The sequence below is a fragment of the Microcebus murinus genome, chromosome 5 (assembly GCF_040939455.1).
Source record: "Microcebus murinus isolate Inina chromosome 5, M.murinus_Inina_mat1.0, whole genome shotgun sequence".
NCBI lineage: Eukaryota > Metazoa > Chordata > Mammalia > Primates > Cheirogaleidae > Microcebus > Microcebus murinus.
Genome location: NC_134108.1, coordinates 48,025,888 through 48,042,552, shown reverse-complemented (window position 1 = coordinate 48,042,552; position 16,665 = coordinate 48,025,888). Strand labels below are relative to the sequence as shown.

Below are 16,665 nucleotides of genomic sequence, written 5' to 3'. Positions count from 1 at the left end.
TCAACACAGTGACCCGACATATTTAAGTAAGCTTTAAAAGCAATATGGTTTTACTGAGTATTACAATAGTTACAATTCATAATGATAACTTTGAGTTGTCCAGAAAAGATGGCAGTGTTCATTACACTGAGACAGGTAAACATTTGGCCAAAAATCATCAAAAGTTTTTGCACTTATAAAAAGGTAGATTTTACTGGTGAATATTCTTTCTTACCAGCTCTGATAGTTGATGAATGATCATTTCACTTTATTTTTCATTGTTTCCCTTATGCACCCACTTCTCTAATGCAAGGCAGTGCCTTAGATTTTTGGTACTGCTGTATGGTAGAGCAGTACCGGCCATACAAGTAATAAGTGATTATTAGTGAATGGATGGTAAGAAGTAGGAAAAAATGAAGAGGGTTGAAGAACAGGAATTTATAAGAGCCATGGACTAGGTAGAGTTTAAAGAAATGAAGGGACTGATTTAAGTTGGCTAGACTGTTGAAAGGGCATAGAAACCTTTAATTAGGAAAATCCAGTCTAAGTTAGAATATTAAGCTTATATTATAGGTTATTGTAAGTGATCAAAAGGGAGCCAAGCAGAAGACATTAGAACATGATTCAGGGACCAGAGTGATCTCGTAGAATGACTATTATAATGCTTCATTTTTATCTCTACTTTTCAGAATGTATTTTATTTTGAAAGGTATAAATTATGTTTTACAGTATGCCCTGAAGAAACCGTATGGCGTTCTGTATAAAAAGTAAGTCATAATCCCTTTTACTTTATTTTAAATAATTTTGTTCTATCATAGAAATAACCACTTTATGGAAGTTATGAAAAATTTCTTAAGACACTATAATTCGTTATATACACTATCAGTATTATAATTGATTTATTTCTGGTCTTTTTTTAAATTTTTATTGAATGTTCTTTTATAGTTTAACCATACTGTATATATTTTATTTTGAAATAATTGTAGACTTAAAAGTTAACGGAAATAATACAAATTTCCCATATACCCTTCACCTAGTGTTATATTTTGCATAACCATAGTAAAATTAACAAAACTAATAAATTAACATATATATGATAGTGTTAACTAAATTACAGACTTATTTGGTGTTGGCACCAGTTTTTCTCCTGGTATCCTTTTTCTCTTCCAGAATCCCATGTTGTGTTAGTATCCCATGTATCCTTAGTCTTCTTGAACTTGTGCAGTTCCTCAGTCTTTCCTCGTCTTCGGAGACTTTGACACTTTTGACTAATGCTTGCCAGTTATTTTTATTTTTTTTAATTAATTTTTTTTTTTGAGACAGAGTCTTACTCTGTTGCCCTGAGTAGAGTGCCTTGGTGTCAGCCTAGTTCACGGCAACCTCAAACTCTTGAGCCCAAGCGATCCATCTGCCTCAGCCTCCTAGAGTGCTAGGATTATAGGCGTGAGCCACTGCACCCAGCCTTACCAGTTATTTTGTAAATGATGACTCAATCAGGGTTTAAGTTTTCTCATGAATAGATTGAAGTTATACATTTTTGTCAAGAACACCACAAAAATGATGTCCTTTTCTCAGTAACATGAAGAGATCATACAATGTAAATGTGTCTCATATTGGTGATGTTAACCTTGGTTTAAGTGGTGTCTCTTTGGTTTTTCCACTATAAAGTTACTGTTTTCCCTTTTGTAGTTAATACATATTTGGAGAGAATACTTTGGGACTATGCAAAGTCCATAAATATCCGCTTTTTTCTCAGTCTTTTGCTCATTAATTTTAGCATCTATTGGTGGGTCTTGTTTACAGTGGTGATTACTGTGGTGCTCCAGTGGTGGTCTTTTGTGTCCCTCATTCCTTCTATGTACATTAATTGGAATTCTGAAAATCTGTTTCTTCTCCATTTGTTTTAATTATGTGGACTTATGGGTATTTATTAATTTTTTTACTCCTTAAGTCTATTGAATCTTGGATACTTATTATATTTTTCTGGGTTATAATTTAGTATTATTGTTCGTTTTGTTGTTGAAATTGTCCTACCTTGGGAACTCTTCTTGTGCCGTTTCAACATGCCCTTGTTTTTGAGCACTTCCTTTTTTCTTTCTTTTTTTTTCTTTTGTCCCATATCTAACTTTGCATTTAGCACTCCATTTCTGACACCACAAGATGTTTCAGGTTTGTATTGTATTTTTCCTTGCCATAGCCCTGGAATCAACTATATTAACCCCTCAGCATTGGTTGCAGGACCACCCTTGGATACCAAAACCCAAGGGTACTCAAGTCTCTTATAGAAAATGGTATAGTATTTACATGTGACCTATGCATACTTTCCTTGTGTACTTTACATGCTCTCTAGATTACTTATAATACCTGATACTATGTAAATGCTATGTAAATAGTTGTTACACTGTATTTTAAATTTGTATTAGTTTTTAGTGGTACTTTTTTTGAATATTCTCAATCCATGGTTGGTTGAATCCATGGATGCAGAACCCACAGATCCAGAGGGCAGACTCTTTATTTTTCCACTAGAATGTAAGCTTCATGAAACATCTTGTTTGACATAGTATTGTAGTATCCCTAGATCCTTCCAGCTTTTTTTAATCATCTGAATATAAAATTATCTTTTACTTATTATATTACCTAATTGAATTTACTTATCAAGATTATTAAAATTGGGTCACCTTTTTTTTTAAATGTTCTTAGGAAAAATATTACAAGACCATTTGAGGATCAGACATCACTGGTAAGTGTAAGAATTTTTGAATTAAAAGAGCATATAAATAATTTTTCAGACTAATTCATGTTGTACTCCCTAATTAGTGATTTTTTTGAATTAGAAATCATCCTGTGTGAAGGGTTTTTTTTTTCCTTTTATTAATATTTACTTTAATCTTTTTTCTTTTTTTTTTAAGGAATCAAATGCATGCCTTCAAAAATATGTGAAGGTTTTGATGTAAAATGAAGAGGAAATAAGACCTTTATACTTTTTTTTTTGGAGACAAAGTCTCACTTTTTTTTTTTTTTTTTGAGACAGAGTCTCGCTTATTGCCCAGGCTAGAGTGAGTGCCGTGGCATCAGCCTAGCTCACAGCAACCTCAAACTCCTGGGCTCAAGCAATCCTGCTGCCTCAGCCTCCCGAGTAGCTGGGACTACAGGCATGTGCCACCATGCCCAGATAATTTTATATATATATTAGTTGGCCAATTAATTTCTTTCTATTTATAGTAGAGATGGGGTCTCGCTCTTGCTTAGGCTGGTTTCGAACTCCTGACCTCGAGCAATCTGCCCGCCTCTGCCTCCCAGAGAGCTAGGATTACAGGCGTGAGCCACCGCACCTGGCCAAGACCTTTATACTTTTAAAAATATGCCTGCAGATCTTACATTTCACTTTCTTTGTAACTGTATTATTCATTGCTTGCATATATATTGATAGAATTTTTAAAAATTAAATTACTTTTTTTTTTTTTTTTTTTGAGACAGAGTCTCGCTTTGTTGCCCAGGCTAGAGTGAGTGCCATAGCGTCAGCCTAGCTCACAGCAACCTCAAACTCCTGGGCTCAAGCAATCCTCCTGCCTCAGCCTCCCGAGTAGCTGGGACTACAGGCATGCGCCACCATGCCCGGCTAATTTTATATATATATTAGTTGGCCAATTAATTCCTTTTATTTTTATAGTAGAGACAGGGTCTCGCTCAGGCTGGTTTTGAACTCCTGACCTTGAGCAATCCGCCAGCCTCGGCCTCCCAGAGTGCTAGGATTACAAGCGTGAGCCACCACGCCCGGCTAAATTACATTTTAAGTGCATAATTAATGAATTATCAAAGGAAGCTTAGTACAGATCTATTTTTATGAAGCAATTTTGACTTTTAAAAATATGACTTTTGGATATTATTTTTAGAACAAGGAACACTACTTGAATTATTGTTAACAGTTGTCAGTTGCTTTGCTGGAGTTAATCAGATTCCTTTTTGAGTCTGTTGTCAACCAAAACTAAGTGAAGAAGGCTAGTGAATGAAATCAGAAGGTGAAAGACAGTTTTAGTAAATGGTGAATGATGAATAGACATTGACTGTGTGATGATAATTGGTTTCTTTCTTAAGAATCTTAAAGAAGTAAGCACTTTAAACTGTTTAAATTGACCTTAGAAAATAAGAATATGATTGTGTTTTCTTGGTAGGAACCCATTATTTGTTTTTTCTTTTAGTTAGCGAATTTAAAAGAAAACTTGGCTGGTCTGAGTGTGGTGGGATTTACAACTAATTGATCACAATTAGTTACAGTTTCCTTTGTTCCTTCTCCACTCCCACTGCTTCACTTGACCAGCCATAAATGAATGAATGAAAGAAAACTTTTGAATAGAATTTCAATAATTAATTAGAAGACTGGCTGGGTGTGGTGGCTCACACCTGTAATCTTGGCACTTTGAGAGGCTGAGGCAGAAGGATCACTGGAGGCCAGGAGTTTGAGACCAGCCTGGGCAACATAGCAACATGCCCATCTCTCCAAAAAATCTAAAAATTAGACAGACATGATGGCATATGACTATAGTCCTAGCTACTTAGGGGGCTTAGGTGGGAGGATTGCTTGAGCCCAGGAATTAGAGGTACAGTGAGCTATGATTGTGCCACTGCACTCCAGCCTGGGTGACAGAGCAAAACCCATCTCTTAAAAAAACTAAAAAGGAAAATATTGGCAAAATAAATTTTACTCAGTTTTTTTTTTTTTTTTTTTTTTTTTGAGACAGAGTCTCACTTTGTTGTCCAGGCTAGAGTGAGTGCCGTGGCGTCAGCCTAGCTCACAGCAACCTCAAACTCCTGGGCTCGAGTGATCCTTCTGCCTCAGCCTCCCGAGTAGCTGGGACTACAGGTATGCGCCACCATGCCCGGCTAATTTTTTAAATATATATCAGTTGGCCAATTAATTTCTTTCTATTTATAGTAGAGACGGGGTCTCGCTCTTGCTCAGGCTGGTTTTGAACTCCTGACCTTGAGCAATCCGCCCGCCTCGGCCTCCCAAGAGCTAGGATTACAGGCGTGAGCCACAGCGCCCGGCCTACTCAGTTTTTTACAAATTACTCTTATTTTAGTCTTATGTTTTTCAGTCATTTGTTAAAGTGATCGTGAAAGTAAAATTAAAAGGGCTTATCTCAGAATTCTTTCTCTTTTATACATCACTTAATCGAGGGCTGGTTTTGTTTTGTAACATGATAATGCTTTTAGTTGGAAAACCACTATATAGCAGTGTTACATGGTGAAAATCTGTAGCACTTGTACTTTTTCAACCCACTGTTAATATGATAACTTTTCTTACACTTGAAGTTGTGACATTTTCTCTCTTTGATCTCCCACCTTCAGAGATAGAATATATTTCATTGGCTATAATAAATCTCAGACCTCTCATTAGTATAGTAGTGAGGAAAAAGAAAAATAGATCTCAGACCTTCAGAGCTCAAAATGGCTATGGAATTTGTGATTGTGTTGGAAATGTGGTCAGTTTCCTCCTCTCGATCCTCCCACATCACACATTTCTTTCACCACAATCTTGGAAATGTTCTTGGGTGCTTTAGAATAGGGGTTGGCAAAAATACACTGCCTGTAGACCAAATCCCTGTTTGGGTGAAGCTTGTGAGCCAAGAATTATTTTTACATTATTAAAGAGTTGGTTAAAAAAAAGAAAAGCATATGAAAAGCCTAAAATATTTATTTGGCTTTTTGCAGATAATTTGGCTACCCCTGCTCTAAAATTTTAACAAATAAGAAGCAGACTGTAGAGAAGAACAACAGACAAGTTGTGTGTGTGTGTGTGTGTGTGTGTGTATAAAACGCTATAATATGTATGAGGTGTATTTTATGGAAAGCTTTAGGGTATTAGTCATAACATGAGAATGTTAAAAAAATTTTAAGAAAGCATTTCCATTGATTTAGACATTAAAACTTCTCTAGAACACCTGTGATATGTCAGACCCCGTATAAGCTACATTCACATAAGACATCCATAGAGCCCTTGCAGGCTTTTGCAGGAAGTAGTAAAATTAATTCTCAAGAAAGTTTAATTTTCCTGCTTTGTCAAATGACTAAAAAGCAAAAAGAAGAAAGTTTAATTTGTCCATACTAAGTGGCAAAGCCTGAATTCTTAGACTTTCTGACTCTGCGTCATCCATACTGGGAGTGGGTGGGCATGGGTAGTTGTTTGCCCCATTTGCTTCTGCTTCCATGATAGAACGAATGATAACCAAACTAGGGGCTCACACCTCAGAGAATCTTGTAGCCAGTAAAGAAAAGTTGAGGATTATGACTATTTCATCTGTTCTTTAATTTTGTTGTTATTAATTTAGGAGGCTTTCCAACTGACTTTTGGACTAGAACATGTTGAATTTAATTTTCATGCTAACACTGATGATCTCAGTAAACTGACTCAAAGTATGTGGGATGTAGAAAGTACAGACATAGTGTGTATAGACATATAGTGTAAAAGGAGCTGTCTGGAGTTGGAACCCCATACCTGTATTTCCACTCCTCTTAAATCTGTAATGGAAGTCAGTACTTCTGAGAGCCAAATGGAGAAGATATCTCTTGCAGGTAGGAATATTAATTGATCTGTGAGCCTCTCCAGGTACAGTCTCTCCAGGTACACAGCGTGGAACTAGTCATAGTAGCTGGATGGCATGTAGATTCCAGGGCAAGATTCCTGCATGGATGCCATTTACAATGAAAAGTAAACTCATGAATCCAATTATAAATATCCAAAAACACCATATTGATAAATTCATGTAGGTCCCCTCTGTATTCATTTGTGGCATCAGTGATAGTAATGTCCTGTGAATAAAGGGGTTTGTTCAGTGATTGAAACACTTGGTGTGCTATTCCAAAATGACTGAGTAACTAAAAAGAAATGATCTTATTTTACTTATTAATTTAACAGTTTTCATGTCTTTTTTGTCTTGAAATATAAATCTTTTCCCTAGGTACCCCAAATCAGAAAATCTGAAGTAAAAAGCTAGAAATAAAGTAGTTTTCTTCAGTATTTCCTATCTAGTTCATTATGTCTTTATTAACTTCCACTGGAAAAACTGATACATTTTTTATTTTTAAGTTCAGAACTAGGATTCTTAAGGTTTTTACATTTATGCATTGAGTAAATGAAATGTCTTTGGTTTTATAGGAATTCTTTTCAAAAAAGTCAGATTGTTCCTTGTTCCTGTTTGGTTCCCATAATAAGAAGCGGCCAAATAATCTAGTAATAGGTAAGTATAATTTACTTTTTAATGTTTATAGAGCCAGCTCTGTGACTCAGATTAACTAATGGTATTGAAGAATCAGAAGTAAACTGAATCCTCAATTCAGTAGCTTTAAACTAGTTTGGTGTGGGTTTTTGGTTTTTATTTTTTATTTTTTATTTTTTTTTTTTGAGACAGAGTCTCACTTTGTTGCCCAGGCTAGAGTGAGTGCCGTGGCGTCAGCCTGGCTCACAGCAACCTCAATCTCCGGGGCTCAGCGATCCTACTGCCTCAGCCTCCCGAGTAGCTGGGACTACAGGCATGCGCCACCATGCCCGGCTAATTTTTTGTATATATATTTTTAGTTGGTCAATTAATTTATTTCTATTTTTGGTAGAGACGGGGTCTCGCTCAGGCTGGTTTTGAACTCCTGACCTTGAGCAATCCGCCCGCCTCGGTCTCCCAAAGTGCTAGGATTACAGGCGTGAGCCACCGCGCCCGGCCTGGTTTTTATTTTGAGCCTTGTGACATTGAATAAAATTATTTTTTATCTGTCTCAAAGTAAGGAATGGACCATATGAGTGTTACCCTACCAATACAGGGAACTAACACAAGTAAGAAGGACTATGAAAGAGTTCCCTGGGGCCAGGTGTGGTGTCTCACGCCTGTAATCCTAGCACTCTGGGAGGCCAAGGCAGGAGGATCACTCAAGGTCAAGAGTTCAAAACCAGTCTGAGTAAGAGCGAGACCCCGTCTCTACTATAAATAGAAAGAAATTAATTGGCCAACTAAAAATATATATAGAAAAAATTAGCTGGGTATGGTGGTGCATGCCTGTAGTCCCAGCTACTCAGGAGGCTGAGGCAGAAGGATTGCTTGAGCCCAGGAATTTGAGGTTGCTGTGAGCTAGGCTGACACCATGGCACTCTAGCCGAGGCAATAGAGTGAGATTCTGTCTCAAAAAAAAAAAAAAAGTTCCTTGGTTATTCATGTTTCTTAGAACACCATTGCCTTTTGTCTCTGTTGGAAACAAATTCTGGTTTAAAGAAGTGTGGCCTCTTGGGGCTCTCAGCATTCCTCCTTCCTCAGTTGTAGATGTAACACGGTTACCTTGTGCTTGCATTGAGTGTCACTGAGCACCCACATAATCATGGATCCACTGGAATTGGAAAAAAACTTACCCTACCTCAAGTTGTAGATATTTTTTCTAATATGAAATATAGCCAGGTATTGTGGCTCACATCTGTCGTCCCTGCACCTTGGTAGGCCAACGTGGGAGAATCGCTCAAAGCCAAGAGTTTAAAACCAGCCTGGGTGACAAAGTGAGACCCTGTCTCTACAAAAAAATTAGCCAGATGGCATGTGCCTGTAGTTCCAGCTACTCAGGAGGTTGAGGCAGGAGGGTCACTTGATTTCAGGAATTCAAGGGTATGGTGAGCTGTGATTGCACCACTGCACTCCAGCCTGGGTGACAGAGCAAGACTCTGTCTCCAAAAAATAAAAAGTATATATAAATATATATGTGTGTATTTATTCAGTATTAGAGTTAGAAAAAACCAAAGTAGCATGCTTATCCACATACATTAACCGTTCCCTAATTAACATCTGTTAAGTAAATACATTTGAAAAAGAACCCTTGCCTGGGTTATTGAGATTTGGTTTGACAAGCTCACTGGCTTAGGCATGCCCTTTACCGTCTGTGGGCCTTCATTTATTCTTCTTTTAAAGGAGTTGGGCTAAATAATCTCTAAGATTCTTTCCATGACTGGTATCCTAAGAATCTCTTTAAGGTAGAGTTAAAAATTTAAGAAAGAGAGGGGCACAGTTTCGGGTGTATAGGGAGGAAGGAAAGAGACAGATACTAGAACATTTTGGGTATACAGATAAGTGGGTACACGTGAGGTGTGGGGGTATGGGAAAAATACATGCTTAAAAATGCATTTTCCTTCTAGGTCGTATGTATGACTATCAAGTGCTGGATATGATTGAATTAGGTATTGAAAACTTTGTCTCTCTAAAAGACATTAAGGTAAGGTGCTGATAATAAAACAAAAGCATTTTATAATGCTGCTCTTAGCCAATAGTGACATCTTGTGGTGAAGAGTACTTGTACAATTTTGTAGATAAAGAACTTTACTTTTATTTTGACATGCTCTCAGATGAAAATACAATTTTATTTTATTTACCTTTATTTTAAAAACAGAAATATATTTACAGTGTATAAGAACATGCAGATCTTGTTGCAGTTAGACTTTAGACTGTAGTTGCTAATTCTTATCTAGGTCCATAGTTTAAATGCTATCCTCTGTTTCTGAATTAGCACACCTCAGAACTATCAATAGAATTTTCTTTCTTTCTTTCTTTCTTTCTTTTTTCTTCTGTTTTTTTGAAACCTTTTATTCTGTTTTTGTTGATGCTTAAGGAAAACAGCTTTTACTATAACTCACTGTGGCCTGGACTTACCACATCAACTTGTAGTTGGCCAATTAGGAAAGAGGCCAAATTGCATTCTCCTTAGGTATTCAGTTGATAAATTGGCACTTAACTGGAGATTTTTCCATATAACCTTTAATAAAACCCCTAAGTCGAATTGATTATGCCCCAAGAGGTGAGGGACCAAAGGTATTAATAATTCAGATGGGCACCTGTGAAAAGATTTGTCAGTTTCCTGTTCCATTCTAGCCAGATGTTTTTGAAAACCTTGGGGAAAGACTGAAATTCCCCACTAGTCTTGAGACTGTGTGTGAGTTTTTACAACATTAATTGGAAAAAACAAGAATCCTGGCATGGCACCCAAAAGACCTCCACAGATAAAATCATTGACCAAATGAGCACTGGGAGTTGTTGCAGTAGGCAGATGCTCCTTAATGGTACCTCAAAGGCCAAGAAAAAAAGACATTGCTGTGTCCATTGCAGAAAAGAATGGACACCAAACCTCAATAATACTCTTCAATTCCATGGCATGTCAGTGCCTCGAAAGCCTAATGAGTGTTTATAAATTTGTCATTATGCTTGTGGTCTTGAAGCGATGTCTGACCTCTTTTCCAATGGAGTGAAAATTGCTTCTGTTATCCCTGCCAACACTGTTGCCATGCTGTGGGTTGCAAACTCTGGAGCACTGACGTGCTTGCAGGGAAGGTAGGATAAACCCTCATATAGACCAAACGTAAGTGCCAGTGTAGTTGTTTCCTGCGTTAACGGGAAGGATTCCAGGATACAAGTTTGAAAATCCATCCCTCCTCAAATGAATTTCTACATCCCAGGTTATGATGCCATATAGCTGTTACCAAACAAGGACCCTCTGAATAGGAAATGCAATTGCTACATTATTGAAAGCTGTACAGCAGCCACACAAGTAGTGCTTCATTTCACTAACATTTGTAATGTGAGGTGATACATCTTGTTTTGAAGATGTTAGGATTGGTGGCATCTTTTCATGAGCTTCTGAATCCAACATGTTGCTTAAGATCTTTCTTCTCCAGAATTTTTTTGTAACCTGTAACAGCATCTGGGCCTGGTGGTTTTTTTTTTTGTTTTTTTTGTTTTTTTGTTTTTATATAGAGTCTCGCTTTGTTGCCCAGGCTAGAGTGAGTGCCATGGCGTCAGCCTAGCTCACAGCAACCTCAAACTCCTGGGCTCAAGCAATCCTGGGCTCAGCCTCCCAAGTACCTGGGACTACAGGCATGCACCACCATGCCTGGCTAATTTTTTCTATATATATTAGTTGGCCAATTAATTTCTTTCTATTTATAGTAGAGACAGGGTCTCGCTCTTGCTCAGGCTGGTTTTGAACTCCTGACCTTGAGCAATCCGCCTGCCTCGGCCTCCCAGAGTGCTAGGATTACAGGCGTGAGCCACCGCGCCCGGCCTGGGCCTGGTGTTTTGCTGTATGATAGCTTTTTAATAACTTTCCCAATTTCTTCTATTGTTATTGGTCTGTTAGGTTCTCTCTTCTGGAGTCAATTTTAATAATTGGATTTCCCCAACCCATCACCAGGGGCATCTCACAGGACCACAAGCAAGTGAGCCCCAGTAGAATTTTCAAATTGAGTCCTGTTTTAAACCTGGGAAGCTCTGGCTGATCCTACAGTGTTTTGGCTAGTAACCACTAAACTGCAGCTCCATATCCTTTTGGGGACTTTGTACATCTTTGGTCACCTTTGTTTAAATGAGATAGTGAAATAGAAAGTACTAAATAGTAGTAAAAACAGGGTTTGTTTGTTTGAGACAGAGCCTTGCTCTGTTGCCTGGGCTAGAGTAGTGTCATCATAGCTCACTGCAACCTCAAACTCCTGGGCTCCAGTCATCCTCCTGCCTCAGTCTCCTGAGTAACTGGGACTACACATGTGTGCCACCACACCCTGCTAATTTTTCTATTTTTTTGTAGTGACAGAATCTTTCTATGTTATTCAGGTTGGCCTCAACCTCCAGGCTTTAAGTGATCCTCCTGCCTCAGCCTTCCCAAGTGGTAGGATTATAGGTGTAAGCCACTCACTTTGCCTGGCCTAAAAATAATTAGGCAGAAAGTGTGTCCTAACTCAGCTCCTGGGTACTAACTGGGCTCTTGTTCCCTTAGAACTCTGCTTCTGGCTTCATCATGTCATATATTATTATTTCACCCAGACCTTATAGCAACCTTATATAAGACCAAAATAATTTTCCCTGTTGTATAGATTTAGAGATTGAGGCCCACAGGGGTTTCAATGGTAACCTAGAGTCGCACATATGGTAAATATTAATATAACCAAGATTAGGACTCAAAGGCTTTGAGAAAAAGGTTATTATTTGCATAATTATGTAACTGTCCCTGCTTATGGCTTTTGGAGGCTCAAGGTATAGTTGAAAGAATTGTAGCTAGAGACAGAACACTTGAGTTTGAGGCCTGTCTTGGCCATTGGTGACCTGACAAGTCACCGACTTCCTTGATTCTCAGTTGCCATCATGTATAAAACAGATGTAACAACACCAAATGAGGCCGGGCAAGGTGGCTCACGCCTGTAATCCCAGCACTCTGGGAGGCCGAGGCGGGCGGATTGCTTAAGGTCAGGAGTTTGAAACCAGCCTGAGCAAGAGCGAGAGCCCGTCTCTACTAAAAATAGAAAGAAATTAATTGGATATTTCTATAATATATATAGAAAAAATTAGCCAGGCATGGTGGCGCATGCCTGTAGTCCCAGCTACTCGGGAGGCTGAGGCAGTAGGATAGCTTGAGCCCAGGAGTTTGAGGTTCCTGTGAGCTAGGCTGATGCCACGGCACTCACTCTATCTAGCCTGGGCAACAAAGCGAGACTCTGTCTCAAAAAAAAACCCACAAAAAACAAAAAATAACACCAAATGAGGTAATACCATGTTTCCCTGAAAATAAGACCTACTCATAAAATAAGCTCTAGCAGGATTTCTAAGCATTTGTGCAATATAAGCCCTACCCCAAAAATGAGACCTAGTGATGGGTGTGGCTACGCAGTATATCTGCACAACCCATGCATTTTGTCCCGGAGCGGTAAAGAAGATGAGCAGCCCTTCTCATCTGCCCCACGAGAGCTCTGTTGCTTGACACGAGAGATTGGGGCCAATGGTTCTAAAGGAAATAGAGTCGCAAGAAATTCGGGATGGATAATCGGGGTTTGGAGAGGTATGATGATATTCCAGAAGAAGACGATTTGAATAAATGTAGATTGTTGTAGCGTACTTAAAAAAAAAATAACATATCCCCTGAAAATAAGCCCTAGGGTGTCTTCTTGAGGAAATAAATAAAAGACCCTGTCTTATTTTTGGGGAAACATTGTATGAGTGAAAATGCTAATCAGTGAAGGTAGTATTGGAAGGTGTTCTGTAAAGCGTGTAAGTTGTGATGCTTGATTACAGTGGAAGCCATCATATTATGACAGTTTCTCTTTGGGGCTGCACGAGTGCCTGGAGACGAGCAGTATATCTGCATTTCACCTTCACCACTACTGCTAGCTCTGTCCCCAGCTCCGTGGGCGAGAGCGCTGGCTGATGCCAGCCCCTCTGCTCGTTCCATTTTACTTCCAAAACAGTGAAATACTTCATTCACTGTGCAGCTTCAAAACCAGACCACAAAACCATTCTTGTTTGTTGGGTCTCATTCTTAACAAGAACCATTTAAACTGAACACCAAATTTTCACTCATGGTGTATGTATATAACTATAAATTTCATTAATAAGAATATTATTTTTACTAGACAGTCTTTCACTTTTTACTCCATTATTTGGACTAGAGGTGCGTGCCACCACACCTGGCTAATTTTTCTACTTTTTTTGTAGTGACAGGATCTTTCTGTGTTGTTCAGTTGGCCTCAAACTCCTGGCTTTAAGTGATCCTCCAGCCTCAGCCTTGTTTTGGAGTTATATGTTTTGGTACACTTCCCCTTCACATTTATTTTCACTCCTACCTCCTTGGGTTTTGTTTCAAAATATTAAGTGGGTACAAATATTTTTGTTGTGTAGATCATTTTTGTAATGCTTGAGTCACGGCTATAAGTGTGCCCATCACCTGAATTGTACTGTCCTCATTTATAAGGCATTTTCACCAACTATTTCTTTTCTCAACTTACCTGCTTTTGTTGCCAAGCCTTTTCCCTCTTAACTCTTCAGCAAGCTCAAAATGAATATTTAGCAGGTGATTAGATTCTACCAGGAAATTGAGTGAGTATTCTAAGAACCTGTTTTCTCAGATGGCCAAACATCAAGGGATGATTATTTTGCATGAAATAAGCCTTAGTATTTTGACAAACTCACAGCAAGAAAGATAAAAGAAAAAAAAGAAAAAGAAAAAAAGAAATAAGCCTTGGTGAACAAGATGATTAAATTTTATGTCAAGTAGGTTTTATTTTAGATAAGGTAAATACACTGAAACTGTCTGGAATATTTTATTTTAAAAGTTCTTAGAGCCGGGCGTGGTGGCTCACGCCTGTAATCCTAGCACTCTGGGAGGCCGAGGCGGGCGGATTGCTCAAGGTCAGGAGTTCGAAACCACCCTGAGCAAGAGCAAGACCCCGTCTCTACTATAAATAGAAAGAAATTAATTGGCCAACTAATATATATAGAAAAAATTAGCCAGGCACGGTGGCGCATGCCTGTAGTCCCAGCTACTCGAGAGGCTGAGGCAGCAGGATTGCTTGAGCCCAGGAGTTTGAGGTTGCTGTGAGCTAGGCTGATGCCACGGCACTCACTCTAGCCTGGGCAACAAAGCGAGACTCTGTCTCAAAAAAAAAAAAATAAAATAAAAGTTCTTAGTTTATTGTATAATATATAAGAATTATTTCCTTTCTTTGTTAAAAAAATAAAGGATAGTTCAGGGATTTGGCATAATTATAGTATTTTGAATTTTTAGGACCTTTCAGACTATTCAAATGTAGTTCACCCGTTGTAGTTTGGGTTTTCAAGTGTTTTTAGAAAATGGAATAGTGTCAAAAATACCAGTGCTCTATGTGGTAAGTTTTGTTTCACATAACTTTAGATTTTTATGATAGTTGTACTGGATCATTACTGAATATGTATTTTTTATTACTGTGTATTGTGGTCAGGATGGTTTGAAAGCCAAAGTTATAGTTGATGTTGCTATACCTTCTGTTACCTTCTGTACACCTAAATACCCCTCTAGACCTAGGGTCAGGTAGGCACAGCTGGAGCATGGAATAATTTTGGGGTCAGGAAGGTCCATTCAACTCATGATCAGGCAGACAGATCCAGGCACGTTTCTATTTCCTAAGTATAGACAGTTAAAGTTCAGGGTTTGGAAGCAGAGAATGTCAACAAGAGTGGTCATTTTGAGCAGGGAAGCAACAGGTGACCTCTGGACCTAGGACAAGAAGGCTTTTGTTTGGCTTTTGTCCTTTTTGTTTTGTTTTTTGCTGGATTTGGATAATCCCTGATTATCTGTCATAGTAGAAGTTCTAGAATCAGTGGGAGGCTCAGACCAACAATTATTCACCTTCCTCCATAAACTAATCTCTCAGTTAAATAATTTTTTCTGTTTAATCTTTTTCTTCTTTGGTGACTTCTAAATCCTCTCACTATTCACCTCACATTCTGATTGGGATGGAAAATCCAAAACTGGGCAAACACTTTTTTTTTTTTTTTTTTTTTTTTTTTTTTTTTTTTTAACAAGTGGCAGTCAATTTATTAAAACAGTTGATTTAAGCATCTGCAATAGTGACTTCAACCTCCACTCCTGGTTCGATACTGATAGAAGTAATCTGCTTAACAATCTCAGAAGGACTGTGCAAGTCAATGAGTCGCTTGTGGATTCTCATCTGGAAGCGGTCCCAAGTCTTAGAACCTTCACCACAAGGAGTTTTTCTTGTAGTGATTCTCAAAGTCTTGGTAGGCATCCGAACTGGTCCTTTCACTTTGAGGTTCTTTTCCTTTGCGCCTCTGATCAAGTCAGCACACACCTTCTCCAAAGACTTGACGTTGCGGCTGGTTAGGGTAATTCTAATCCGGTGAATCGCGACCTCCGGCTCCACGGGTGTTTTTCCGGTATCTTTAAAAGCCATGGCTGCAGCGCGGCTTCCTGACCGACTTGTTCCTCGCCGAGAGCGAACAGCGGTGAGTCAGGAGCAGGAGCGGGCACACCACAGCTCCGCGACAGCCGCAAGCGCGTCTTCCTCGAAAAGCAAACACTTTTTATAGTAAGAGTTTGAACCCCACTGAGTGATGATTGGCCCATACCTTCTTTTAAAGTATAGCTTTTGATTTTTTTTTTTTTTTTTTTTTTTTTGAGACAGAGTCTCGCTTTTGTTGCCCAGGCTAGAGTGAGTGCCGTGGCGTCAGCCTAGCTCACAGCAACCTCAAACTCCTGGGCTCAAGTGATCCTTCTGCCTCAGCCTCCCGGGTAGCTGGGACTACAGGCATGCGCCACCATGCCCGGCTAACTTTTTTATATATATATCAGTTGGCCAATTAATTTCTTTCTATTTATAGTAGAGACGGGGTCTCGCTCTTGCTCAGGCTGGTTTTGAACTCCTGACCTTGAGCAATCCGCCCGCCTCGGCCTCCCAAGAGCTAGGATTACAGGCGTGAGCCACAGCGCCCGGCCAGCTTTTGATTTTATTGTTTTCATAGATTAATGTTAAAAGTACCTTATATCGGCTGGGGGTGCGATGGCTCACACCTATTATCCTAGCACTCTGGGAGGCTGAGGTGGGAGGATCACTTGAGCTCAGGAATTGGAGACCAGCCTGGGCAAGAGTGAGACCCTGTCTCTACTAAAAATAGAAAAAATTAGCTGGGCGTCCTGGGGCATGCCTGTAGTCCCAGCTACCCAGGAGGCTGAGGCAGGAGAATCGCTTGAGCCCGGGAGTTTGAGGTTATTGTGAGCTAGGCTGATGCCACGGCGCTCTAGCCCGGGCAACAGAGCGAGACTCTGTCTCAAAAAAAAGTACCTTACATCATTTTTTGATCACATATTATTGGGTAGCATAATTGTTAGAACAAAGTATTATTTTTAGTA

At 39.1% G+C, this 16,665-nt stretch overlaps 2 protein-coding genes and 2 pseudogenes across 8 annotated transcripts in view; 1 reads left to right on the top strand and 3 right to left on the bottom strand.

The window, feature by feature from the left end:
* Positions 1-16,665, top strand: part of RPF2 (ribosome production factor 2 homolog) — a 40,669-nt gene that overhangs the window by 4,691 nt on the left and 19,313 nt on the right. For 5 of the 7 annotated variants that reach the window (XM_012753245.3, XM_076003053.1, XM_012753247.2 and 2 more), the window contains 4 exons: positions 709-746; positions 2,680-2,719; positions 7,136-7,217; positions 9,143-9,219. In XM_012753245.3, the coding sequence (XP_012608699.1) occupies positions 709-746; positions 2,680-2,719; positions 7,136-7,217; positions 9,143-9,219 (237 nt within the window). Of the gene's footprint in view, positions 1-668; positions 747-2,679; positions 2,720-7,135; positions 7,218-9,142; positions 9,220-16,665 lie in introns of all 7 variants that reach the window. The other 2 variants (XM_076003054.1, XM_076003055.1) reach the window with 2 other exon arrangements.
* LOC105864985 (mitochondrial nicotinamide adenine dinucleotide transporter SLC25A51-like) lies at positions 9,771-10,647 on the bottom strand (annotated as a pseudogene).
* On the bottom strand, positions 12,130-16,590 carry LOC142870910 (zinc finger protein ENSP00000375192-like; annotated as a pseudogene).
* Positions 15,322-15,837, bottom strand: LOC142870942 (small ribosomal subunit protein uS10). The gene has a single exon (XM_076003056.1). The coding sequence runs from the start codon at positions 15,707-15,709 to the stop codon at positions 15,350-15,352; it is 360 nt and encodes a 119-aa protein (XP_075859171.1). The 5' UTR covers positions 15,710-15,837; the 3' UTR covers positions 15,322-15,349.